At 41.1% G+C, this 27,469-nt stretch overlaps 3 protein-coding genes across 10 annotated transcripts in view; 2 read left to right on the forward strand and 1 right to left on the reverse strand.

The window, feature by feature from the left end:
- On the forward strand, nucleotides 1–8,488 carry LOC110980453 (uncharacterized). Its single transcript, XM_022237143.2, has 3 exons — nucleotides 1–313; nucleotides 4,015–6,431; nucleotides 6,669–8,488. Exons 1-3 carry the CDS (start codon nucleotides 214–216, stop codon nucleotides 7,017–7,019), a joined length of 2,868 nt encoding a protein of 955 aa, XP_022092835.2. The 5' UTR covers nucleotides 1–213; the 3' UTR covers nucleotides 7,020–8,488.
- LOC110980454 (uncharacterized) lies at nucleotides 8,391–27,201 on the reverse strand. 4 transcript variants are annotated; one of them, XM_022237147.2, is made up of 6 exons: nucleotides 26,064–27,201; nucleotides 13,762–14,552; nucleotides 11,648–12,496; nucleotides 11,053–11,217; nucleotides 10,423–10,605; nucleotides 8,391–9,464 (listed from the first exon to the last, which is right to left on the reverse strand). In XM_022237147.2, the coding sequence occupies exons 2-6, from the start codon at nucleotides 14,530–14,532 to the stop codon at nucleotides 8,688–8,690; spliced, it is 2,745 nt and encodes a 914-aa protein (XP_022092839.2). In that variant the 5' UTR covers nucleotides 14,533–14,552; nucleotides 26,064–27,201; the 3' UTR covers nucleotides 8,391–8,687. The 4 variants fall into 4 exon arrangements, with proteins under 4 accessions (XP_022092839.2, XP_022092836.2, XP_086989361.1 ...); XM_022237144.2 differs by lacking the exon at nucleotides 26,064–27,201 and adding an exon at nucleotides 23,552–23,714; XM_087133235.1 differs by lacking the exon at nucleotides 26,064–27,201 and adding an exon at nucleotides 22,919–23,229.
- LOC110980417 (uS5 assembly chaperone PDCD2L-like) overlaps nucleotides 24,043–27,469 on the forward strand; it is an 11,733-nt gene continuing 8,306 nt past the window's right edge. For 2 of the 5 annotated variants that reach the window (XM_087133240.1, XM_087133241.1), the window contains exons 1-2: nucleotides 24,043–25,057; nucleotides 25,389–25,485. The gene's annotated coding sequence lies outside the window, so the exon portion shown is untranslated. The remainder of the gene's footprint in view (nucleotides 25,058–25,388; nucleotides 25,486–27,469) is intronic. The other 3 variants (XM_087133238.1, XM_087133239.1, XM_022237073.2) reach the window with 3 other exon arrangements.

The following is a 27,469-nucleotide window of genomic DNA, read 5'->3' on the forward strand; positions in this document are numbered from 1 at the left end:
CAGCAGGGCGGATCGCTTTCTGACGCAAGGAAGGTGATGTGACAGGAACATCCAGCGGGCTGCGGGTCGGCGAAGCTGTATAAAACCAACATCACCACCTTGAGTGATGCATATTGCTCTTCAACCCCAAGAGAGAGGCATATTGATTAAGAGGGTGCAGGTAAATTGCGTTTCTGGCTGTATATCAACTGCGAGATTGAGAAGAAATTGAACATGTATCTGTGTACTTTAGGGATGCTGATGATGTTGCTAGGCGTGGCTGTTATGATAGGAGTGGCTACTGCGCAGGAGGGCGTAGAGGATCGTCTTGGAGGTAAGGTTTCTTTTTATTATAGGTAAAGTGATGGAGAATCATTTCGTGAGTGAACACTGTAAAAACAAGACTTGTTAACGTTTTAACACCTTTTCAACGCGTCTCTCGTAACACTTTTTAAATGCGTTGTAGTGTTATAAATCCAAAAGCTGAAAGCTGGTGTTTAATTCTTTTAAACAACGACGTGTTGACGTGTTAAGATAATTGAACATCAAGATACATTTGAGTGCTTTTATGACAACAAACAAGAACCCATTTATCGGGTGCTAACACCGAAACACGTTTATTACCAGAAAGGGTTTACATGGTGCTACATACAATTAACGCAATGACGCGTGGACGTTGGTTTTTAAAGTGCAATTGTCTGCAACTCGAGCAACAATCTTAGAAAGAAAAAAACCTCTATTGTAAAAATGGATTTGGATTTTAGATTATGGCGGCGGTTTCTCCCATCTTCAAGCCAGTAAATGTGGGAAAAGATTATCGCCAAGTCGTATTCTGAAAAGTATATGTGTCTCTCACCGTCCCACCAATACTACAACGAATTTTCTCTGCTAAAATCAACAGGGGGTAATATTTTTTTAAAGCTTCTTCCGTTTGGCGTTTTCTAGATAATAACATCTACATGTTTAACCATTACCAACCTTCAAGTTCTTCAATGGCCCGTATAACCCTCCGATCAGATATGTAGCATACTTAAATTGCTGGCGCACTGCTGCCTTAGTATTGGGGAAAAAACATTCGAATTCTAGTGGTTGAGGCCTCTGGCAAGTCATGTTAGGAGCAAACTCTTTATACCGTCAGCTTTAAATGACTGATGGGGGGTGGCCCCTCGGTAAAAGATGTTGGCGTCACAGAGAATGCATACGCTTGTCGAGCATGATATTAATGAATGAATTTATTCAGTACCTGGACATAGCTTTTCTATATTTCATTTATTTATTTCACTATCTTTAAACAGTATAAAAAAATCTTATCAAAATTGGCTGTTTTACACTGTGGTCCTGTGACTTTCAAGAGCAATTTAATATATGTAACACAGGCCTACATTCAAAGTGCAATTTTGCATATATATTTAAAACTATTTATTAAAGACGCATTTTGGACATTAGCAGGTGAGCCGTTCCAAGTTATACCACCAGAATAATTAAAAGGTTGCTTAAAACATTCTATATTGGATTTAGGGGAAACAACATTAAGAAAATCCTTGTGTAAAAGATCTCAATGTTATCATAAAATCCGTCAAAGGCTAAACCATGAGCACATTTATCCCTAACAATCATCAATCGTGCCAACGGCAAATTATACATGCTACGTCTTTTGAAGAGTCAATTGTGTACCGCATGATAGGGATTAAACTGTATAGGCCTACGCAGCACCAGTCTGGAGTGGAGCCCTGACTCCAAATCAACTTGAACGCATTGAGAGGATTCAGAACCGTGCGTATCGGCTCATATTCCGATCATCTTACACAACATGTGATGAAACACTTTCCCACTGTTCGCTCAAATCTTTTTGGAAGACCGCAGAAAATCCCTTTTCATTTCATTTATTGAAAAGTCTTTAACCCTTACCATGCCCTAACAGTCCTAAATCCTCCCAATTGTGAGGGATTCGATCTATCAATTGATCAATGATGGTTTATTAAAAGACCCACCTTTAGCGACAAAAGGCCGCATTTCTGGTGAATTTACAGCATCAAGACATTTAAAAAAGGTAAATAAAACATAACCTCATACCGTTAAAAACGAATGAAGAAAGCCTTCTTAATAAAATTATTTATAAATTTACATGCATAAATAGGGGCTTTCAAAGGACATAAAAGAAAAAAGAGTGAAACAGTTATGCGTTTAGGAATGTGTTTATGTGCTAAGCAGATTTTAAAAAGCTGAACATGTACCGCGGAAATGCGTTTAGTATTTAAACGCATTCCTTAACATATTTCAGTAAACATGTCATGGGTTAAATGTGTTGAAAAAGTGGGTTCAAAAAGTGTTTAAACTCTAAACGTTGTTTTTACACTGTTACTTCCTGTTAACAGGATAATTTTAATACAATGATGGGACACACAAATTCAAAGGAGATTAATAGATATTCTAAGTTATATTTTGCTCAACCAAATCTAACTTATGAAAGGCATGCTGTCGGATGTCCAGAAAACGTGTATATAAATGAACGCAGTTGCCCATCATCATTCTGACACCGGCGACAACGGATAGGGCTGCGATTTATCCAATGGCGCCAGAACGCCGAGTTTTGTCTCGAGTGATCTCGTGAAACACACGAAGGCCTTTTAAGTAAGCAATTCAGGCCTACATTGGATGCCATGGGGTTTTCAAAATAAATTCATTCTAATATGGAACTGGCGTCGTTCAAATGCTCCATAAACTGATTTGACTGAGAATCGGAAGTCGAGACGAATTGGTTTAACACACGACGCAGAGACGACTTTGAAACAGAGCCGTGTCGGGTGCGGCTGTGAACTGCTTGCTTTCTAATATGGGACCCCCCCAGGTATTGCTCACATTTGTATGCGATGAGCGACGCGAGATGATGGTGCGAAGAGCACCTTCTCAAGTACAGAGCAGTGAGTTGGGTGGGGCTTAGGCCTCAGTTTATTAAAAAAGGAGTTCAACGAAATTAAATGCTCTCTGCAGTCAGTAGCAGCAAAACAAGAGAGAGGTGGCAATGCTTTCTTACCAACACATCAGTTTGACAATCCCAATGTAGAGATTGCTGCTGAGTATAGACAGGATTGAGAGGCCAAAACATCGAGGGGGAAAATGGCTTGCTGATGAAATTGTAAAGTCATGTTGTAGTCAACTCCCCTCAGTGCACAAGAGTGTCATTTAGCCATGGACTGTCTTGAAAGAACAGTAATACCAAGAATTCGGAACTCACGCAAAACTGTCAAAGACTTGTTCAGGTCAAATATGGCTTATAGCGATTTTGCACCACTGGGGAACTGGGTACAACCAAGACTATATAAAAGTATTACAAATCTAAATAAAATAACTGATCCCCATGTTGTTGTTGTTGTTGTTTTCTTTTGAGAATATTCTAAATGCCTAATTTGTGTATTCGGCACGAACAAGCAAACTATTCAGTCTCACTGGTCGTGTCTATATCACGTCTGAGGGTTGTACGCTGAGACAGCATCCTTTCACTCTGTGCTAATACGAAATAACCCACGGCAAATTAGCAATTAGCCAGGCTTTGCCTGGGTAAGATTAATTCTAAAGTGCTGACACCATCCAAAGGCGCAACACTAACTGAGTACCTTGAGCATCACAAGTTCACATCGTCATCTGTCTTTGGATGCCGTGTTGTCAACAACCCCGTTTGATAAAGTCGGTTTAAACTTGTTCCTGACACCACCGTCAAGATGCCGGTACAAGAGTTCGTTTGTACTTTTCCAGTTCCTTTTTTAGTTCATGAAAGAGACATTTATGTGCACTTACGTGACTGAAACACGCTGATATTGACTTGTAGCTCTTGAAACAATCTGATATTGACTTTTAACTCTTGAAACACGCTGATATTGACTTTTAACTCTTGAAACACGCTGATATTGACTTTTAACTCTTGAAACACGCTGATATTGACTTTTAACTCTAGAAACACGCTGCTATTGACTTTTAACTCTTGACTGATCAGCTAGTTGAGTGGTGACGTCACTCTTTCGTTTTCCCTTTTCCTAGATTTTGCCAATGTTTCAGCCACTTTAACAGTCAGCTGTGAAGAGTACGAGAAGAGGATCGGCTGCAACGTGGAACGTCTGTGTTCGTGTGATGAACTCTGTGAAACGCTGAATGATTGCTGCCAGGCCAGTTATCGCGATCACGTTACCAAACATGGCGTAGTTGGGTCGACTAGTGCGACTGGTGAGAGTAATCAATCGCTTATCGCGAGGGACACTCCAAGAACTGGCGCCTATCACGTGTGCGTGGAACTCCCGTCGACATTGACGGGGTTCAAGAAAAACGGCTTGTTATTCCACAATGAGTACATGCTGCCGCAAGGATATTGGATGGTTGGTAGGTGTCCGCCATCTTGGAAAGACCTAGATATCAGACATCTCTGCGAAGCTCCAGACGATGAGTCCGACCTTATGCTTTTACTCCCTGTAGTGGCGTCCAACGACCCCTCGACGTCATTTCGTAACATTTACTGCGCTGTTTGTCATGGGGTTCCAGTATCACAGATGAGAACTTGGAGAATACAATCGAATGTCTCTCTGGCGTCTCTAAAAGGTGCAAATGATTCAGAAGAAATTCTTCAAGCTGTAGATTCCTTAAAAGTCTTCAACACGAGAAACATTCAGTTCAAACATGACTTTGAAAAATTACGAAGTTGCGTTGCCCATGAAATCGACAATTGTCCACTGGACTTTGGAGATGACGGCATAAAAAGAGCGTGCCGATCCCACACGATGGCCGTGGTGCATCCTGTTACTCACGTGAGATACAGAAACTGGTACTGCGCACTTTGTAACAATGCTCTACACGTCACAATGTGTCATTTATTCAAGCTTGGCCCGCACAAGGTCTGGTCCCCCACGCTGACTGCACTGGTGGACTTCCAGGGAAACAGAGTTTCAATCAGAGATATCGCTGGTGCTGACAGCAGACCGACGCACGTTGAAAATACGTGCGGGAGAAACGAGTTTCTGGACCCGTTTACATTGCGCTGCCGAGCTTTGATGAGCTCGGGAGGGTGGGAGCGAGAAATCCCTTCTGAACCAACCATTATCCAAAGCGAATGTGTCCAGCCAGGTCATGTAGACGTGGAGATAGACATGTATTTTGGCCAAAATTCCACCTCTACTCCATGCGAGTTATGGGGAGAATGCCTCGGCGTACACGATTCATCCGTCTGGTCAACGGAATGGTGCAAATCGCAGGAACTCCATGAAGAGCGTAGCGGCCTTTTTCCTGTGCGCGTTCATCTTACCGTTAATTCGACAATACAAGCACTGGACAAGATCTTGAACGAAAACCCACAAGTGACACAAAAGAGACAGTGTCCTTCTACGGCTTCCGTAATGAAAGTGGTCTTGAGAAAGGGATGTATCTCACCCACAGGATCAAGATGTATGGATTACGACACGACAAATGAAAGTAGTGTTTATTTGGCGGCTTGGAACAATTCCGAGAGTCTGTACTTGCGAGATTTCAACGGCCTGCTATCGCTGCAAGATTCTTTGTACCAAGTAACTTACACCTGGAGCAATGGTAACACCCCCGACAGAGCTCACAGTGTATCTGCATGCGGAGATTTCGTTCATTTCAACTGCTCGTTGATCCAAATAAACTCGAGTACTTTTTCTCAACTTCTGACTGATAATCAGAAGCCTTTGGCAGATGATGGAAACCACATTAGTTTGGAAAGTGGTGGGGATTTGGTATGTTACTATCTCCTTTCTCCCCCCTATTTTCCACAACCTGGAGTTTTTGGAGGCCACGCAATATTCATAGTTACGGTAATTGGTTTTCTCATATCCATGGTTGCCCTCGTTGCTAGTTTCGTCACGTACTTGGTGTTCCCAAGTCTTCGCAACTTACCAGGACGGTGCGTCATGTCACTTATTGCCGCCGTCTTCTCGGCCCAGTTGTTGCTGTTGATTACGGGCGATGACGTTGCTCGATCGGTCAGCAAAGCTTCTTGTACCCTACTCGCAGTTTTACTGCACTACACGTGCTTGTCTACTTTCAGCTGGACCAACGCTTTGGCGTTCTACTTGGCTCGCACCCTGGGGCCTGGGGCTAAACCTGCAGCGGCTAGCCAGCTTCGGAACTCTTTCATGTACTTCAGTTTCTTCGGATGGGGAGCACCATTTATCATCGTCCTCACATGCATCATCCTTCATTTCGTCTCTCTTTACGGCACCTACGGTGTCTCGGAAGAGTATGGAGGTATAAGGTCTTGCAGTTTCACTGACAGAATTATGGAGATAGCGGCCTTCGTTGCTCCAGTCGGCATCTCGCTGCTAACAAATTTTGGATTCTTTCTGGCGATATTAGTAGGCTTCACTTTCAGAAGGGCGCCCTCTACTAATTTGTGTTCCAAAGAGGCACGCACGAGTCGAATGCGGAGGGATGCCTTCATTTCAATTAAGGTAAGAATGTGTCTATACAGCGGGAGAGGGGGGGCAGCGGATGTCATTTTCCCGCCTCTCCCCATTTAAATCTAGAAATGAGCACAGGCTATGTACAAAAAAATTCTTTATTTGCTTTTAGTTCCCCCTTGAAAAAGTGTACTCCCCCACTGCCCCCCAAAAATTCACCCTCACTTACATCACTGGACCTACTTTTTAAAGGCCCCAATTTAAAGGGCTCGTATTGTTTTACCTCAGATTGGATTTCTCCTGGCATTCACCTGGATCTTTGGCTTTCTGGCAAGTGCATTCAAAAGCGACGTCATAGTGTATATCTTCTGCATCATGACATCTCTCCAAGGAGTCTACATCTTCCTGGCATTTACCTTCACCAAGCAAGTGAAGGCCCTGTGGAGAGAGAAACTTGGTCTCGTGACGGCACGATCAACCACCCAGAAAAAAACACAGCGAAAATACTTCAAGAAGCCGAAGACGGTAGTGTCTTCAACCGCAGAGAAGAAAGCTGTGTGTCGTAAGCACTCACCATCAGAGCAGCAGACTGCAGATACTGCACATACTTGCACGGCGAAAAATACAGATATGGTCTAGCCTCCAATCTTCTTTCGGACTCGTGTGTAGCTCTATACTGTGCAAACTCATGAATTGACAAATCAAGTCACTATCACTAGGCCTGTAAAGAGCAATCCACCAATTCAAGCCCAATAGATAACAGTGCAAAACCAGCATTGCTCAGGGCTCAGTAACATGCACGCCAAAATTCATGGGGTTTCTGAAACAAAAATGTAGTTTTGATTTGTCCTTCCTTTTTCAATTTCTTTTCACTGTTTTGTGGGTTAGGCCTCACCAATTATTTCTTTAAATTATTTACACACAACAAAATCATCTTTCAAATGGCTCCCCTCTACATCCGGGGGCATTTAGAGCCCTTTTCAGTTATCATTTATTCTGACCTCGGAAGCCTTAACAACTGGGGAATTGATGATCCAGGCTATATGCATTACTCTCACCGTTTTGGGGGCCAAATAATCTCCTTCTTCAAAAGAAACTGTGAGTGAACTTTTCATGCTAATGAGCTGGCCAGAAATGGTGACTTGCTTTAGTGGGCTGAACTCCTAATTAGTGTTTATCTGTAAGGCCATGGATTCCAATAGCAGGGGCAACCAAAGATTGTCGTGTAGCGCCGCTACGCACCTACTCTCGCTACGCAGCGCTATAAGATCTTTGGTGGCAACCGTCCACGGCCATAAAATTTGAATGAATGGCTTCTGACCACACATGCCCAGCCTTTGTATACACAAAATATAATCCAACCACCACAATGCTTCTGATTTATGCAATGCATGTATTTATCAACATTCACAAGGTCATTGTAAGTTCATCTGTGAGACGGTTTATATATCAAAATTGTCTTATAAAATGTCAGATATATCAAGTTTGTCCCGTTACACCATATTTTTACTCGTAAATTATAGATTAACAAACAGAAGTAATCAGCGGTCAACGACCTAAATTACAGTTTTCTTATACTAGGCCTACTCTTCAGTATTTTTCTCTTCTTGTACTTGGCCGAACGGTCGGAATCTAGAGCATGATGAAACAAAATGTTAATTTGGAATTATTGTAAATGTGTCTTGGAAATTGGACATTGTGTTTAATCGCTCGTTTGTACATTTTTGCTGGTGGGATGCATTAACGTGATCTATCAACGTTTTTCTTATTTACATGCATGATTACTTACATGATGAGTGTTCTTTCAGATATGACATATTTTTTATCTCAATATTTTGGTTACATTGTCAATAGTTATCTTACCATTTGTAATAATGTCACTTTTAATACCAAATTTCAGTAACTACATCAACTTTTAATCTTTCAAATCTTTTACAATTAGTAGGCTTAATTTAAAACAAACTGAAAATACAGACTTATATATTTTACTAGCTTCAAAACCGACTCAGCTTTCGTGTACTTAACATGACTCTCTCATGTTATTCGTATTTGAAATGATTAACTTGCACATTGCACAGCAATTATAATAAATGTTGCAGAGAAAGGCACTGACTTGTATTTTGGTTACAAAAAAATGCAGTTCTCTGGAGGCCTCTTAATTCATGATAACATTTGGCCAGTTTCCCTTTTGCGGGGGGGGGGGCGCGTTGTATGCTGCTTGTTGTCTTTTTGTTTTGTCTCTCATTTAGTCCTGGTTATAAAAAATATTTTTTGTACAGTTATCTTTAAAACGTGCTGATAGTATAGCTACTTAGAAAATTTAACGTAGCCTTTGGGTAGTGACGCTTTTCTTCTCACTATGTCCAAGTTCATATAATGGTCATTTTCTGTTCTCTCAACATCGTTGTTGTCCCTTATTCTGCATTCCTCATAGACATTCTGCTGAGAGGTATGTTGGATCTCGAAACCCAGAAATCGGCTTGCCGGGTGGCCCAGTGTCGACCCGGTTCTCTCACTGTCAGAATGTTCTAAACCCTGTGCTCCCGTGGCAGCCATCTCGTTGTGGGAATCTGACGATCTCAGATCCCCAGGAGAGCCGGGAGGCCATTCGCTCTCCGTTGCCACTGGTCTTCTGCCATTTGAAGTCATTACCTCTTCGTAAAAGTTCTCGTCCTGTCCGAAACGATGCAGACGATCGTCGTCGCTGCATTGCACAGGATTTGACAGCTGGGGCCTACTGGGTCTCCCTCTGATGTGGATTGCCTCGAGGTGTCCCCCAAGCCCCTCCGGACTTGCCATCTCATCCTGGACGATATTCGCTGCTCCCAACAGCCTACATTCGAGGAGCATATCATGCAGGTGCTCGAGTGTTGCTGATCGAGAAAAGATGACATTTAGCAACACCGCCGAAGGAAATGGCCACTTCTCGAACGTACGACCTTCTGACTTGCCGAAGAATAAGTCAGCAAGTAGTTTCCATCGTCTCTCAACTTCGAGATAGTTGCATAATTCTTGGAACCCCGATGTGGACATGGGATTTGGGAACCTGTTGATTTGTGTCTCAGAGCGCATTTCGCCGTTGAACTGTAAAAAATATAAAATTAGCAACTTATCTCAAATCTCGTCGTAGCAAAGGCATGTTAAATTTAAGATTCCATAAATCAGTTGGCATTTTCACAAACCAAGCAAAGCCTCGACTGGGGTCTAGGTCAAATTGGACAGTGGGTTTAGATCAGATTAATCCAAGGCGTCTATGAATTGTGGCTTCGTTCATGGGCATCGCTCATAATTAAACAAAAAGGTGGGTTGTACAGATAGGCGAGGCTCAACAAGTGAACGAGTCCATCTGGAATTATAATAATGTCGATTTCACAACGTTCGCGTCTGGCTCAATCCTTTTAACTTTGTTTGCCTTTTGAATCCCTTTTGTTCATTCAAATTTTAGAAGCATGAATCTAAGTGAACTCCTTTATAAGCTCCGACTGATGAAACAGGGCAGAGCTGTCGTCGGACTCAGCGACATATCCAGAAGAGGGGCAGGCGGCAAGTTTCCATCCTGGAGACAGGTTGCCGATTCAAAAACGAATAAGGAACTGAAAACACCAGAACTCTAGAAAAGGTAATACCGCACCAGACCTTGGGGTGAGGATTCTTTTAAGGGTGAAAAAAGTCATTTGTAGGGGGGGGCATTTTGCCCCCTGGATACACGACCTGGTTACACCACTGGTCAAACCTATCACAGGTCAGTTAAAGTTATGGTCACAAGTAACGGAGCAAGGTCAGTGACGAATTAAAGTAGATGACGTAGTAGCAGTTCTTGTAAACAGCGTGAGACTTGATTTTGAGACTGGACGATTTATTCCCTTTGATTAGTGAGAACTTGCGAGAGACTCCTTGCAATAATGTTCTAAGGCCTTGGAATTCGTTAACAATGTTTCTGGTCCTTATTTTGTTTGAATTGGTTTCATTTTTTAAGAGACCTGGAAGCCACGTGACTATGACGTGTTCCACTGGGGTTTGCACTGTGTGACAGATGACTTACTATGTCAACAACAGCTCGGATGGTCTGAAATAGATTTCTATGCGCCCGTTGTCCGATGCAGAAATCGCACTGTAGCGGGTGAATTCCGCCCTCACCGCCCAGACTATGTAACTTCAGGTTGAAAGTTACAGACACATCTACGCGTCCCTCGGGATCGAGCTGGAAGTTCTCGTAAGGAATTGTCTGTAATTAAATGGAATTACATAAAGATATTATTGAAGAAAATATCTATTGCAGGCTTACACTCATACGCTTGATGCTTAATCTGCCTGGAAATGCACAATGTGTAAGCGTTGTTTAAGTTACTTTAGCAACTGTCTTTTGCTTGTATTCATTTAAACGCTTCCATAAAATTAGGGGACCAGATTCGCACATTCAGAACGTAACGTGTCACAATGTTACAAGAAATGCCAGTGCATTTACGGATAACGCAAGGAAAATGTTTTATTCGTCTGGCAATAGGTTCTTTATAAATGATTCTCACTTCTTTGCCAATTTGTCATCTGAGAGGGATTACAACTGTTGTCAGATGCCGAGTACATATTTGCGACGCTTTGTGTCTTTGACCGCTGATCACAGATGTACATGTGGACTCACATGTATATTGTAAGGTTCCCCTCAGTATCTTACCTGATCCATTGGATCTGGTTCCCATAACTCGAAATTCAGTCCACGGATCTGAACCACAACGTCTAAGCCTCGTTGCCGGCGACCAGGTCCTTCACTAGTAGTTCGCAGGAAGAGTGTGCACTTTCGGTCTATGACCTTGCTGTCCGCCTCTGCCTCCTCTACTTGCTGCAGGACGGTATAAGATTTAACAACGAGTTTCCTCCAAATCTGTTATGTTCTACAATTTTTAATTAAGCTGTTTATGCTGTCGTTAACAGGTGACATTTTAAGATATACACGGTCCTTTTCATACCCGGAAACACAGAACAATATGCCACAGTATTAATATTCTTGGCTGTCTCTTCAAGTTTATGACACTATTGAACAAAATTTTTGGAAAATAAAGATGTCAGAGAACCATTATCGTGGAGCTGTTAATCACATAAAGTGTGAACACAAAATTGTTGTCTAGTTCCAAACAAAAGTAACAAGCGATGTCAATGGCGGGTTCCAATTATCAGATCTTTGCTCAGCTCGTAAATTTGACACGTAGTTTATTATCTTCTAAATGGCTATATTAAATAAACTTAATCAATTGCGCTTGCCAAGTACTAACCTGAGTCGTTTCTTGTGATCTATCCCAAATGCGAACTCTGAGTTGTAGGTGACCTGACCTTGTCAGTCGGTTGCTGGGTAGGAACACACCCACTCTGAGCGGTAGGCATTTGATACCTTGAGTCGTCCCACTTTCCCCGGATGCACCGCGGAGTGGCTTGGGTTGCACAACCAGCCCAAAACCTGTGAAGTGATCAACAACCATCGTACACATCTGGTCTTTTACTGTAACCAAGGACTCATGAGGGCTCTCAGAAATGTCTTCCCAAGGTGCGTCAAGAGAGTCTTTGGTGCGCACTCCCCTCACTTCCCATGCCGACGAGTCTTCAAGGTGTACGGGGAAGGTGAGCATGACAGGTTTCTTGAACATCAAACCAGAAGTTCCACAGTGGACGAGGGGGCTAGCGAAGCCATCAATCCCGGTCGGTGAGAGCTCCAAGCTACGCTGAACATATATATACACCATCCGCCGGGCCTCGAGAGCACCAGGCGGGATATCGAGGGTCACCCCGTGATATTGAAGCTGCAGTCGACCGCCGTTGCTGTCTATAAGTCGCGCCGTAAAGTCAGCGTTGGTTACAGCCACTGTAGATGAGTTGTGGCTGTCGGAGGTTGTGAGTTTCTCCCAGGCTTCATTAAGAAGAACTTGGATCTCAGGGAGTTCGCGGGATGTAGGTGGACAGTTGTCCTGAGATGTGCGTAAAGTAGTAGACTTGAGCGAAGTGCGTGGTGCAGGTTTCGGAGGCCTACGCGTTTTGGAAGTGGCTGGTATGTGCCTAGAGAGTGAGGCAGTTGTCGTTGAGTATCGGGCATCTTCGTCGTTGGACGTGTATTTATTGATGGAATTCGACTGCAAAAAAGAACACAACAAAACGGGAAAATATTTAAATATAGATGTACGTCCCGACTGAATAATGATTTGAGTATCAGCCTCCTGGCGGTGTCGCATACTGTGAACTGCAAATGATGTCCTTTGTTTTCAATTATTCCTCTCTTACTTTGTGATGTAGGCCTGTACCCAATTGTAATTTATGACCTCAGTTTACACCTGCAGTTTGGTGGTTGTTGTTGTTTATTTATTTGTTTGTTTTGTTTCTGCAACAAGATTAAAATCGCCAGTACCATGCACGTATTTATTATACGAAAGCCGGATAGTGCTAAGGGATAGCATGCGACCTTCTTTTTTGAAGAGCACATGTACATTTCTTTTTGACACCATTATCTAACGGCCACCATTTAATAAAGTGGCGGCCGCTGTAGACGGTAAATCTGTCCCCCAGTAAAACTGTTGGGGGAAAGATTTTTCGAAGTAAAAGTTTCCCCCCTGACCCGGTAACTCTGTCCTCCTCGTTTTCCCACACAGAAGTTGTTATTTTCGTGTCAGATTGCTGAATAAAGTCCAGATGATACAGTTAGATTTTTAAGCCTTCATCAAGTTGTGGGGGGGGGGAGGTAGGCCTATGCGAATTAAAATAAACCAATCTATGTTTGTGCAAGAAATCGGACGGGGGCAGTCCGTATTCTGCAGCCTTCTCGCACGCGTAGTAATTCTCAGTCTGTAGGCATGGCTCGGTGTAGTCTTGGTCTAGACGTTGTGCTTTTGATACGCACTAGTTGTGGTGCATGGCTCCGGGTACATGGGGGGGGGCAACTATTCCGTTGGGCAGGCCGGGACAAAATTTATCTGTCCCCCAGGGGTGCAAACTGGTAAAAGTGTCCGGGGGCACATTTATCAGGGGGACATATGCTTTACTGTTTGCACTCCATCTTATTATCTGACGGCCGCCACATAATACGTATAATAAGTGGCGCCCGCCAGAGGATGGTGTGAAAAAATATATATATTTTTATACACGAGTGGTCCTAAAATGTGCGTGAGCAATCCCTTGGCACGATCCGGCTTCCATATACGAAGCGAAGTAACTGGTTACATAATTTCAAGACAGTGTGAAAAGTTCTTGAGTGCATGATCACTTTTCAGTATACATGTACATGGATCTGTAAGATTCTGGATGCGTCTTCTTTTGGGGAGGTTGATATCAAGCGTGGCTTGGGCTATAATTTCCATTCAATGGGCAATCGCATTCTTTCAAGCGCGCTAGGAGATTCACTGACCGGTGTAATGCTGCTGTAAGACGATTGCTTTTTCGATAACAAGCCTTTACTGTTAGCCTTCCCTTCGTCAAGAGATGAGTTTAAGGACAGGTTGTTGTTGGTGCACAGATCATTAGAATCAAACGATGGACAGATTACGTCTTCGTAGATGCCATCGTCGTAGATGACATCATCGTAGATGCATTGGCCGGCCTCTGCGTCTTCGGACAAACTCTCCAGCTTGGGTTGGATCTTGCATGAGACTTTGTGATTGTGCTCGGGTGTCCGTCTTTCTGGGGTTCTCTTTTGATGGGGGTTGGGGGATTGGGGCAGGGAAAGTGCTTCGTAGGAAGATCGTCCAGGGATCCCAACGATCGCCTGTCTCTTTTCTTGCTTGTGCGTGTCTTCATCATTAGTGTATTCCAAATTGCAAGGAGTCTCATACAAGTGTTCTCCGTTTGCCTGAGGAAGTTCCTTGCTAGACTCAAATGCCAGGTATTCATTGGGGCTCGGCACCGTAGTTGGTTGGTTTTTTTTCTTGTTGTTGTGGTGACTTAGTTTACCCAAGATTCTCCCTTTATTTCGTTTGGTGGTTTCGAGCGGTACTTGTTTCTTGGAGTCTTTGAGGGTCTGGTGGTATTTCCACCGCATGCTTGGATCCTTGCGAGCTCTTTCATCTACATCACATTTGAGATCTTTTGGCTTGGAGAATATTCCTGGGCCAGAGGAGATGTAGGAGAAAGGCTTAAGTTCCCCGCTGTTCATGGAGACGAGCAGAGCCTGTGATCTCATGCAGAAATCTTGCTGAACGCCTGGAAAAATAGGGAAAATATAAGCATTTCAATTCGAAAGTGTTCACAATACTTGGACTTTTCCGTTTTGTAAAGTACTGTGCTTTGAAATGTAACCTTATTTCAAAACCAGAAATCTTTTAAGAGCTACTTGAGGGAAATTGTCTAAACTTATGAACATTTTAGTCGAGGAAAACTTTCAGTTAGGATATCAAACCGACTATAACTGCGCTGTAAAACTTCAAGTACAAACAAATCAACTCTGAAGCATGTTTTGATTTTGAAAAGGTTATACCAATTGTTTGAAGGATATCTTCAGCGAACCCCCAAAAATAACAAACAAAACAAAATCAAGTCTCTACAAGCACAGAGAGCAAAACGCACAGAGTACGAAAGACATGAAGGGATAGATAAAAACAAATTGGAAATACTAAAGCCCAGTTCGACAGAAACCAAACATAAGCAAGGCAAGAAGATTAAAGTTCAGTTTTTTCTCCCCAGGCTACCAACTGGAAACTGTAGCTGCATAGCTTCAAACAAGACTTTGGCAAAAACTTCGACAATGGAATTTTTCTGAGTTGCGCTAGAAAAAAACCCCTGTTTTGATATCGCTTTCGCAACACGGAAATTCTTTAAACACGTCAATAACAATAATTCATACCCAAGGTAAAATAAGTGTTATTCACCAGGGGTCGCTTTCAGTTTTGAACACGCAAACATGGAGACGACTTGCCCAAATTCCTCTTTACTTTAGGGGAATAACAACAACACTATTAATAAATATGCACATAACATCAAACGGCAGCTAATCGTGCACAGGCTGATACATATATGTATACTTTGAAGAATTGAAATGTGTTATTTCATTAGGCTATTTCGCTAGCGGATGGAGGCGGGGGGCACCGTCACGCCCCTCCCCTAGCAAACTATTCCCTTTTGTTTAATTAATGCGAACAAAAATTAGATTTAGGGACATTTCTTACTCCCTCTCCTTCGCAAAAGTTTGTGAAAAGCCCCAAAATATAGCATATCCACTCAAAAAGGCCACCGGTACATGAAACAAATGTCATAAATTTCTCCCCAAAGTGACAATTTTGAGCCCCTCCCCCTAAAAGTTGGTTTTGAATCAACCATTGAGCGACTTTGCGGGTTGTAAGTTTCCATAATCTCCTAACATATACCAGCAAATGGTGCATTTACTATCTCTCACGGCAGGGGCGTAGCCACGGGGGGGGGGCCTTGGAGGCACGTGTCCCCGCAATTCCTTGTGCCTCCCACTAAAAAACGAGATAAAATCATACTTTGCAAAAATGAAACAGTTCTGTGGCAAATTTAATTAATGGATGAATACAAAAGCTTGCTCCCAAAAAACCGCACCACTGAAAGCTATGGTGCCCCCATGCTGGTGCCCCCTTGTGCCCACGGACGTGTATAATAAAATCTGGACTCGCAATGCCCTTAATCAGCTTATAGAGTCATTGAATCCACTCGCAGCCATTTTACCGAGCCGAATACAAAGCTTTCCTGGTAATGCCCGCCTTTGTTCTTCCTGACGTCAATAGTAGGGAGCCAACCCACGCCTTTGTATTCGGCTCGGTAAAATGGCCGCTGGTTGGCTTCTTTTTCAAACAAAGGCGTTGCAAGTCCAGGTTTTTTTTATATACGTCCGTGCTTGTGCCCCACTAGTAAAGTCCTTACTACGCCACTGTGTCACGGAGTGAACTTTCTTCTCTTGAGTGGTCATGACAGGGGCGGACGTAGACATTTTAAAGGGGGGGTGTTCAGGCCTATCAGTTTTTTTGCAATGTTACAAAGTGCACATAGATACATTAAATTGTTACTAATGAGCTCAGAAATAATAACTCCTGGTGGATGTCATCTTTAATAATAATATTTTAATTTGTTTTTGCTTTTTTTAAGTTTTTTTTTTTAGTTTTTGTGTCTGATGGGTGGTCAGCCCCCAACCTCCTCTGGATCCGCGCCTGCATGATTGATTCCAACTAACAAATACTGTGTCTTTTGTATTAGTGCATTTTCCCCCTTTGTTTTTTTCCCAGACGCCTGCTGTGCACATGTAAAGCAGGCGGCAGCATTCGCTCATTGTGTAAGCCCTGCTTTGAAAATCTTTGAAATCGTCACACACTTTGTGAAAACACACATGGCCTTTTTCCATGCTGTCTTTAAACTTCTCATTCTACACGATTAAGCTTTGCCCTGTTACTAGTTAATGTATATAGATTTGTTTTTATCTCTTAATCAAATGGACTCACCTATAGAGGACAGGGAGTTCCTACCAGCAATGCGGCACAACAGATTGTGTGCGACCAGTAGGCTACCGCAGTCAACAACGGATCCCTGTTAAATAGCCGATTCCACCTACAACTAAACACTCTTTTCGCTAGAATTGTTGGGACTTTTCATTACTTCCTCAAGTTACGCAAAATTTGACTACTGGGCTCTGTTGAATGGATTGGCCTTTCCCGAGCGATGATCTACTTCTATTTTTAACTGGGTGATCATGCCGTACTTGCAGACACTTTGTTTGCTTTCATCTTACTATTGTGAAGTATAGCTGCGCATGCTCGTAGCACGGCATGCTCTGACAACTGTTAAACTGCACATGGGTAACTTGAATGCTTTATTAATCGACATTTCCGGTACGACACTGTCCAAATTCTTCTCACTAGACGCACACGTGTAAGCAAGTTTTGAAAAAGTTTTCCTACGGGAAATAACGGAACTGTAAAGATTAATCCATAGCTGAGAGGTAAAAAAGTGATAAAATCCTGTTTATTACTGTTTGTTGGCTGAGTGGCGAATGCAGGTACGTTCGACGCTGAGAAAAGTTACTAAGACAAATGATCCTGTAAAACCAGGAAATTTGTGAATTTAAATTTTTAAAATTATTGATTGCAGGCGAGAGCACTGTTTAGATTTCATATTTTCAGGAATATGCTCCTTTCACTACCACTCAATATCACCCCCCGCGCCGCCCCGCCTCCATAACATCAAATTCTGCTCCTGTTGCTTGCCTGCATGCTTGATCGGGCACGCTGTCTCGTTTTAAATTTGCTGTGTGCTCGCACGCCTGTGGGTCCACCCTTCTTTTTATATCATTGGCACAGTTTGTGTGGTACACTTCACTTGATTGAGCGCCCTAGTCCATAAGGGTCTGTCGGGCTACACATGGCAAAAAATGTGACAGAGGAGTACCCCATACATGTCCAAACCCTATAGACATTCGGGACTGTTGTTACTGATACACCCCCCCCCATGCCTGAAAAGAATTCCTGAGATTCCTGGTCATAATAATGACCAACACAAAGGGGGGGGGTCTCTCCGTCCCATATCTTTTTTTCAAATATCCTCAGATGGAGCCAAAGCCGGGCCGGCTCATGTTTTTCACAGTCCTACACGGTCCTTTTGTACGGAGTCGTATAAGGGCCACTTACAAAAATACTTTTTCGAGATACTTTTTCGCCGCGGCGAGTTACTATCTCGCCGTGGCGACTTAGTATCTCGCCGCAACGAGTTAGCTAAAACTAGCTCAAAACTCGCTGCATATTAAGACTCAGTCTATATACCAGACCCAATGATTCTGACTACCGGCACTCTTCCAATCAAGGGTCCTGTATCACCCATTGTCCACGTGACCAGCATTCCCCTAGATTTCCAGGAATAGTCGAACTATTCCGAACTTATCCTGTCAAAATTAAATTCAGTTTAACGTTAACACTTCAATGCTCCTCAAAATTGTAAAAAAAAGTTACAAAGATTAAAATGAACAAAATTGGTAGCCAGAATGAGTAAAGGGAGTATAAAAAGACCATTCGGATTGTATCGGTAATATTCGGGTATTTCCGGCCGTGTCTGTAACAAGAGTTTGTGAACTGTTTGGGTTATATCGGTCGGAGTACTCCCCAATTACGAAGCAGAACTAGGATCGAAAAGATTGGAACGTGTTTTGATAATTGGAAAGCATTTTTTAAATTAACATGTTTTAAAGTGAATGCCATTTTAAAAAATGTTGTAATTTAGAAATTTGGAAGAGAGTTTTCCAAAGCAGAACAAAATTTTAAGGATCTAATACATTTTTTCTAGACTAGAATGAAGTTTTTAAAAGTGGATGAATTTTCATTGACGCAGCCTATTTTCTAGGTTCCAAGGAATTTTAAAAAAGAATGTAAATTTTTACAAAGCCCAAAAATTAAGAAGACTGAAACGAATGTTTAAGTCCAAACTTTTTCAGATTGAAATAAAATATTTTGTACAGAATAGACTGAACATATTTTGAAAATAGGAAGACTTTTTTTAGCGTAAAGCAGCTATTCGGTGCACGTATTTACACAAAATCTTATGCCATCCTAAATGAGAGAGCATCCAAATTTATTAGCAACAACGATAAAAAGCAACTTGTGAAAACTTCGTTAAAACAATCTTGGCAAAACATGCTTCACTTTTTCAAAAAATACACTTGAAGCACTTTGAGGCGTTCACAGAATACAGAATATGAGATTTCTATATAATACATAAGCCGTTGTTTTGTAGAAAAAAAATGTCTAAATTTCGACAAATGTTCACATTGTAAATTTTCTGTTCTATTTTTAAAGAATTTCGAAATTACTTTAAAATTCATTCAATCCTAGAGGTTACGTTGCGTATATAAAAATCCATTCGCTCTTTAAAAATTCACTCGATTTGGAATCTAAAAAAAGAAATGAGATCCTTATGAATTTGTTGGGTTTTGAAAAATTTATACTAAACCTCTAAAATACGAGCTCTTTAAAAATGACATTCGCTTAAAACACATTAAATTTAAAACTAACATTCAATCAATTTAACAAAAACATATTTCAATTTTTTGACCCTAAATCTACTTTGCAGTGGATGGTGTACTCCGACCGGTATAACACGGACAGTTCAAAAAATTCTTGGCACAGTCGAGGCTGGAAACGCCCGAATATTAACGATACCATCCGAATGGTTTCCCCGCCCCCTTCCATTTGGCTACCAATTTTAATCTTTGTAGCAATATTACTTTTTACAGTTTTGAGACGCATTAAAGAAAAAGTGTTGACGTTAAACTGAATTTAACATGGACAGGATAGGTTCGGAATTATTCGACTTTTCCCGGAAATCTGGGGGAATGCTGGTCACGTGGACATTGGGTGATACAGGACCCTTGATAAGAAAATAGTCGGAATCATTGGGTCTGGTATCCAAACTGAGTCTTAATATTCAGCGAGTTGAACTAGTTTTAACTAACTCAACGCGACAAGAAAGTAACTCGCCGCGGTGATATACCGGGGTAGTAAGTCGCCGCGATAAGATAGTAACTCGCCGCTGCGAGATATTAAGTCGCCTCGGCGAGATAGTAACTCGCCGCGGCGAGATAGTATCTCGAAAAAAATTTGCAAGTGGCCCTTAGACGCTTCCGTTCATTTGTACCCCTCTTGCAGCTTGCCGGGGGAAAAAGAGTATACATCTGACAACGGCCGTTTTCCAATACTCGACTTCAAGATTCAAGAAGATAATTGTTATATACTCTTAAAAAATACATTGATAATTAAGGGAGCTTGGTAAATGGAAATTGACAAAATGGGTAATCTGAGGAAAATACATCAGAAATTAAAGAAACTTAGCACATTGAAATTAGCAATGTGGATGTAAATAACTTTGTACAGATGTACTTAATGAAAAGAGAACATTAAAGCTTATAAAGAAAAGCAGTCCATGTACAAATGAGAAAAGAAAAGAGCATGAGGCTGTTGAATAAGCAGAGGCTTGTAAAAACAGCCCTTAAGACAGAAGACATAACAAGAACAACACCAACAACTATGAGACAGCAAACAAGAACAAAACAAAACAAACAAACAAAAAAGAAAACACGACGGACACAACATAAAAGACATGACAATAACTTACGGCAAAAAGTTTTCGGTACAAAATTGTAATGTTCGATGACAACTAAAAGATAATAAAATAAAATAAAAGAAGGGATCATTAACGGTAAGTACAGAAGAAGATTAAAGCGATGTCACATAATGGAAAAGGAGGGCTCTTTTGTAATAGGTCTTAAAATGGCCCACAGACGACTTCGTCCTGATGTCATCGGAAATGGCATTCCATAAATAGGGACCGAAAAAGTGAAGGGTGTTCATTGAGTTGACGGTGCGAGTCAAGGCAATAAACATATTGTTATGGGATCTAGTGGAGTAACCGTGGATTTCATTGACCAATGTGAAGTACGAAGAAAACGTACTATTATTCATGTATTTGAACAAGAAGACACCAGTGTGTATGTTGTACCTAAACGGGCAAAAAGGGGTGCACGGTGGGCCGAGAGTGAGACAAGGTGCAAGTACGAATCGCCCTTTTTTGAGTGATAAGCAAAGCGTTCTATTTGTTATTCGTTGTGCGTGCCCAAATGATGTTGCAATAATTTGAAAACGGAAGAATAAGAGATTTTTACCATAATACCAAAGAGGTACACGGAATAAAGAAATGTAATTTGGATAAGACACCGGTGTTACGAGAGACATTTTTGTTTATGGAAGAGATACGTTCTGTCCAAGAGAGGTTTTGATCGATGATAACACCCAAGAACTTCATCTCCGTCTGAGGCTTCGTCCCCGAAACCCATCCCCGATTGTGGGCCTGAAGCGTTTAAATCAAATTGGATTACTGTAAGTTTTTGCTCTCTTGCATCTTATTTGATTAGACTAATTAGTGCGCTTACAGCTTCAAAGTCAGGTGGTAAGAAAAAAACAGTTGAGGCCTGAGACGCAGCCGAAGTCGAGTATTGGAAAACAGCTCCACCTGCGCGCGCCGCACACGCTTGACAGCCACAGTTGCGTAACTATCGCGGGCCCCCCTTTTGATTTCATTATAAAGTCTTCATAAATGGAGATCAGTGGAGACCCCAGCAAGGAGGTCTCCGTTGTGGATGCGGGCCTGGTCAGAGAGGTAGACTAACAGACCTTATGTCCCAGTCACGTACCAACACTCCGCACCCAGCCCTCACCTTATTTTTTGTGTGCTGGTTTGGAGATATAAGAATGAAACAGGTAAAGACCTCCTTACGTTGTCTTTTGATAGATGTCTGCTTCTGTAAAAGTAAGCTTTTTTCAAAGAAAATAAAGATCATTTTGAAGATGTTCGTTGGATCAGACTATGGCTCAATCCGATCCGACAGTTCCAGGCAGAAATCTTGATCTGATCTGAATCCAACAAAATCCTAACTTAAACAATGGCACGAACTTGATGCAAGATCATTATAGCTTGGACGGCACTTAAAAAAATCTAAACACAAATTGTCCGCGAAGTTTAGGCCGAGACTTCATCGGAGTTAGATTTAGACTTTAAGTTTCTGTTTCTTGAACGGGCAAAAATAAAGCTTAGTACTTTAACCTGCAATATTCATATAAACTCAGCTGATGTAACAGAAAATAAATAACAGGACAACCCCTAACTAAAAACCGTACTTAGTTTGGGAACATAAACAAATATGCTGGATTGTGGTAGCGCCTCGCCAAACACCCTTTCTGCAGGATACAAGGGGATAAAAACTAACGCGCAACAAGGGATGATTTTGACTGAAAGAGGGTTTTAGTTACTGTGTGCTGAGGAAAAAAAAATTTCAACACAAGCCCAGACTAGAAAATGTTCACCACAAGCCTGCCCTCTGCCACGTTTAACAAAAATTTACTAGCGATGGCAGACGAGTTCATGCATTTTTTTTAAAGTCGAAAACAATTTTGTCAGATTCCGTGAAAGACGATCGATCCGATTCAATATTTTACAGCATGAATCCGATTCTAATCCTACTAAACCACGTCCAATCCGATCCGACCCGAGGTCGAATTCAGATTGGATCGGATTGCAGTGCACATTTTCTAAGTAGAAATCCTTTACACAATTAAATAAAATAATGAGTCCTTCTTCAGAATATAAGTTTTTTCAGTCGCTTCATCCACGCAAGTATAAGGGCCGCTGATGTGAAATTCTGAAGAATGCTAAAGAGTCGACGTGTTCATTGTAAAAATGTATCCTTCCTCATCCCATCAACACCATCAGCAAATTAAACATACAGGTTAGAAACGCTAAATAAAAGTGGATGTTGAGGAATGCAATTGTAACAAATTCACGAGATTTTCAGTAAGGGTAATTTTGAACCTTCTGTGCACTTTGACCCTGTAAAATAAAAGACCCTGTGTTTGCGTAGATCAAGCATTTTTTATTGTTTTTATACTACTATCATCCATAGGTTTATGCTTTAACAAGGGTATTGGCTGTGTACTGTAAATCTTGAAACTATCCATTAAGTTCTCCAATTAAAGCTCACAATTTAAAAAATCCAAATATGAAAAGAAATGAAACTGTCTAACCTGCATTTTTAGAATCATCTTAACCCACTGCACTGAATGGAACCTCAATAAATAGTCTTTAATTAACAGCCACTTCATATTTCATTTGTCTTCTTGAGATCCAGATACTATCATTGACAATTAAAACCTTCGAATGAACTATGCTTTAGGTGTGGGACCATCGGGCTCTAGGTGATCCGGTTGCTATGAAGAATCTGATTTGCTCTCACGTGAATGGAGATTACTAGTAGATTTTGTATTTTTCCACTACGACGTATCTGATCTATACTTATCCATGAAGATTGCTTAGAGGATGATTAAACAGCTCTAGAAGTTCTTTCGCAATACACATCCTGTAAATAAAGTGGAATTTCCCAGACTGAAATCTTTCGTGGAAAGGGGACATCAAGTACTGTCGTCACGTTGTTTGGACTAGTTCAGTCGTCATGGATGCAAAACAAACCAGTAAACCGGTGAGAATCGTGAGCAGACAGAAATGCACTGTACTTTTGTGTCACATCTGCGACATTTTTGACTAGAGACTGCGCCGTTTTTGTTTTAGAAGACCTTGATGACTTCCGGTACCCTGGACATTTGGGGTTGGGCAACGGAGACAGAGTGAACATTCGTCTGTTCGTTTGACTTAAAACTTACCTTGAATACGCTGCATTTTCTCTGCTTTTTCAGCGCAAAAAGCGTCACTGACATCTCAAAAACGTTTCGTTAATTTCACCTGGTCACAGAGGTTGGATTTTCTTAGAAATATAAGAGTTTTGTTGCAACGCTATCGCAAGAGCTCCACGGGAGCAGCACACCGCCATAGTTTTTGCCTACCATAATCAAATACAAGCCTTTTCCCTATTGGCGGGGATACTGAATAATATCATATCGCCAGCCAATTGCATTGACCGTCTCAAATCGAATTTTACTAACTTCAGCCTTTATTTTTGCAGTCTAAATTATTCTCATAGATAAATAAGGCTAAACTTTGTTGCTTTTAAATTATGGTTTTAATTAAAAATAAACACAACACTCTGGTAGCATTACATTGATTGTTTTCGACGATCAGTAAATGGATATTTCAAATACTGTCAGAGGTCTTGGACCAACGAAATATTGGAGGAAAAAAATAAAAACGCCATCAAATCACAACTCCATAACGACAATGAAACAGTTAATGACAAATCTTGTCGGTATGTATGTATGTTGCACTTTTTTTCTAATTACGTTTACATGTCGGTGTTAATATTAAAACGCGCAAATTTAAGCTGAAGCAGTTTGAATATTTGACTCTTTTACGATGAGACAAACAAACGAATCTTTGAAAATTATGAACATAAATTTAATTACACGTGTAATCACTTATTTTTCGGGAATTGTGAAAAAAATGAACATAAGTGAGCATACAAAACAGTTTATTTAATATGTGCCACGTCACTCCACTTCACATGACCTTTCTTCCGATGACCCGATGCACGTGACTAATATCTTTGTTCTGATTGGATACGGTTGTGGTAGGTAATACAACCGAATACAAAATGCTCAAAAGTAGTTTCAAAAATCTAAAATAATCGGACAGTGTTCAGTCGCAGGTACTTTTAATTAAAAGGTAAGTACACGTGTTTTTATTTGCAGTACATGTACTTGTTTAAGTTCGTGAACGCTAGTCTCACATATGCAACTCCAATAATTTACCTGAGATTTTACGTAGCATAGGCCAATAACATCCAACTTCAACGAGCTGAAATAAACTACACTTAAAATGTTTCTAAAAGTTGTTTCAAAATTCGTTGCAATCGGAATAGTGCAATCTTTGTTGAAATATACTGAATAATCAAATTGTATGGTAGCGAAATGGATTTTTTTAAACAAAACGTGTCGGCTATTTTCGTAAACCGTCTTGTCTTAGTAATAATGAATTCCTTTCTCCTGTCGTTATTTCCTACAAATTATGTTACATCTATTGCTTTTTATTTCTGTTACTTTTGAAAGAATACTTTATATCCATTCAGCAATCAACACATCACTAATGTCACACTGGATATCTCGACAGTAGTTTGGCGTTTTCGATCAACAAGGGGCACATCTCATTCTCAGCGTGGATTTGGACAAGGCTACGGGGCAATTCCACAGTTTTCCCGACCTCTTTTATAAACACCGGTATGTGCTTGCGTGCAGTATCATAAGCCATAATTTGATTTTGAAGATTTAGAAATACTAAAAGCTTCTGTAGGTCTGTTATTATGGTTGTAAAAAAAGAAAAAATAGAACTCGAACTTTATGATCTAGAGTTTTTCGCTTGTTGGGATGGGTATACGGTACAATGGTATATGAATAAATGGCTTGAACAAGAAATGGACCAGTTTGTTTCGAACTCAGATAATTAAATCAGCTCTTTTTGCAAGGCAGTTTTCACATAAAATACTGGCCTGCACATCCAGTCCCTGACAACACTTCCAGGGAATAATTTCAATCGTTTCTTCCTTCCAAGGCATAGACTTACAAGTGCAGTAAAGAGTTCTCTTCTAAGAAGCAGTTTCAGTTTTGCATCGGCACTAGTTTCCCGTGTATAATGTTTCATTTGTCAGGTTAGTATGCAAGTCTTGCTTTCACTCCCATCATAACATAAATCAGTTACGCCTATTTTATTAGTTTTGTTTTCCTTGCTGTTTACCGCTCGACTCTTTGCATCTGTGAAAATGATTGAGTCATTCTTTCAAACAGCACCTTCACATTTTCACACGATTCTGAAATGTTCACTTTATACTGCATCACCAGCCTCCAGTACTGCCTCGAATCCAATTTTGAAAAAAAAAATCACTTAAAAGCAGACGGAACAGCTCATTTTACGAAAACTGTAGGGCGAAATATTTTAATTGGAAATTGACTTACATGTGAGTACAGGCATATTAAACTTTCTGTACGGGTGTGGATAATCATGCACATAATACTATTCGTTTCGCCTATTTTACATTAAAAAAACCTCCCAAAATAAGGTCTTAACATGGGTTTTGCCGTGCATGTATATAAATCTAAACTAGGGTGGGCGGTTATTTGTTCAGAGTTTTCTGTTCATGACAAAGCCTTTGCGTGGGAAATTTCAAATTCACGATGTTGTGGTTAAATAAAAGGAGACAGGGCAATTAAAAAAACAAGGTATACGCACCTAGGTAGGTACAGACAAAGACTGTATAGCAACTGTTGATGCAGTGGGAGTGGTGGGCCAGCCAGGCTCTCTGTTCTCAAAATCGATGGGCACATCAACTAGACCGCTTATTAAATCCCTGCTGAATCCATTGGATGAAAGAAACCCCGTTTGAGACGCTGCGTTGATGTGGAGGACCCTCACAACATTCCATATTTTGAAGGAGATGTAGAGTAGGACGGGATGTCTTGAACTGCCACGCCTCAATCACTTTGGAGCCATGATTAACTCCATTATGAGTCAGTTGGAGCCTAGGGATCCAGTCCATACCTAAGAGCAATATTCCTGTGCCACTTCTAGTCATTTTATCTCGGTCGTCTTGTTCCTTGCTTCTGATTAATCTCCGCTGATGTACTGCATTCTTACAAATCCTCTTGCTGCACTTTTCCATCTGTTTCATTTTCCATTTAGTTTCAAGTTCGTGACAGTGAGGCTTTCTCTCACATAGATGATCGTTGCACGTTTCCTTGATGGATAACAGCAGTGGTCTACTCACAGGATCTGCAATCTTCCAGTCTGAGCTTTCTTGCCCTTTCCTATTTATCCCTCCTGACACGCAGCGCCAAGGGCCCATAGGCCAATCCAAGATTTTTCGTGGTGGCATCGCTAGTCAATTATTACTTTTATTTGGCGAAGACTCTGAGTTCAGCTCCGTCAAACTCTCAAAGATCAGGCAACCGTTTCAGCACAGTGGTAGGAAAAATTCCACAGGAGACTAACTTCCTCTTTATATTGTTGCTTCATCTTGATTCCAAAATCATCTCTTAGCAACCCGCATTAAAGCTGAAGTCAAGCTCCAAAAAAGCATCTGCCTCACACACATCTTAAAGATGAATTTACTGAACAAAAAAGATAGATGTGCATTCATTGTGTGAACCTTAGCATCCGCCTTTTCCAGGTCATTCTTTTCCTTAAAACCAGGATGCAGAAGTCTATAGCCATATTTGGTTGTTAAATTAATATTCATACCTTTGACGTCTGGAGTTATTTGATTTGAGTGATAACAACGGGACATTAAACGGTACTACACCACGCATACCCCCGATGGGCCTTTTCCAGAAAAGATGTAATTCACATGGGCTTAAAAGGGATTTCGCGTTGTCTCGACCAGATATTCCTAAAGTTAAAATAAAATCTTCATTTGAAAGATGGGTGCAGACTCCTGAGTAGATAATGCATTAATTTTTTTTCTCTGAATAAGTGTTACGCTGACGTCATATATACGACAAAGAACTTCAAAATAAGTAAATAAAAAGTAGTTTAGAAAATTATAACTAAATAGCTTTAAAAGCATTCTCCTGAATCACACAGGTGCCCTTTAAAGTATTCTAATCAATCGGATGTAAGTGGGGATTTCCCTCAAAAAT

Source organism: Acanthaster planci, linkage group LG02, assembly GCF_054643075.1.
Source record: "Acanthaster planci isolate LZ-2023a linkage group LG02, COTS_SCS, whole genome shotgun sequence".
NCBI lineage: Eukaryota > Metazoa > Echinodermata > Asteroidea > Valvatida > Acanthasteridae > Acanthaster > Acanthaster planci.

Excerpts from the sequence above, each read along its gene's own strand:
- LOC110980453 (XM_022237143.2), top strand. The coding sequence starts at position 214 with ATGTATCTGTGTACTTTAGGGATGCTGATGATGTTGCTAGGCGTGGCT. Across the intron at positions 314-4,014 it reads CGTAGAGGATCGTCTTGGAG|ATTTTGCCAATGTTTCAGCC; the intron begins GTAAGGTTTCTT and ends CCCTTTTCCTAG. Across the intron at positions 6,432-6,668 it reads ATGCCTTCATTTCAATTAAG|ATTGGATTTCTCCTGGCATT; the intron begins GTAAGAATGTGT and ends GTTTTACCTCAG.
- LOC110980454 (XM_022237144.2), bottom strand. Across the intron at positions 12,497-13,761 it reads CTTACAGCAGCATTACACCG|TCGAATTCCATCAATAAATA; the intron begins GTCAGTGAATCT and ends TCTTTTTTGCAG. Across the intron at positions 9,465-10,422 it reads TCCGAGCTGTTGTTGACATA|TTCAACGGCGAAATGCGCTC; the intron begins GTAAGTCATCTG and ends TATTTTTTACAG.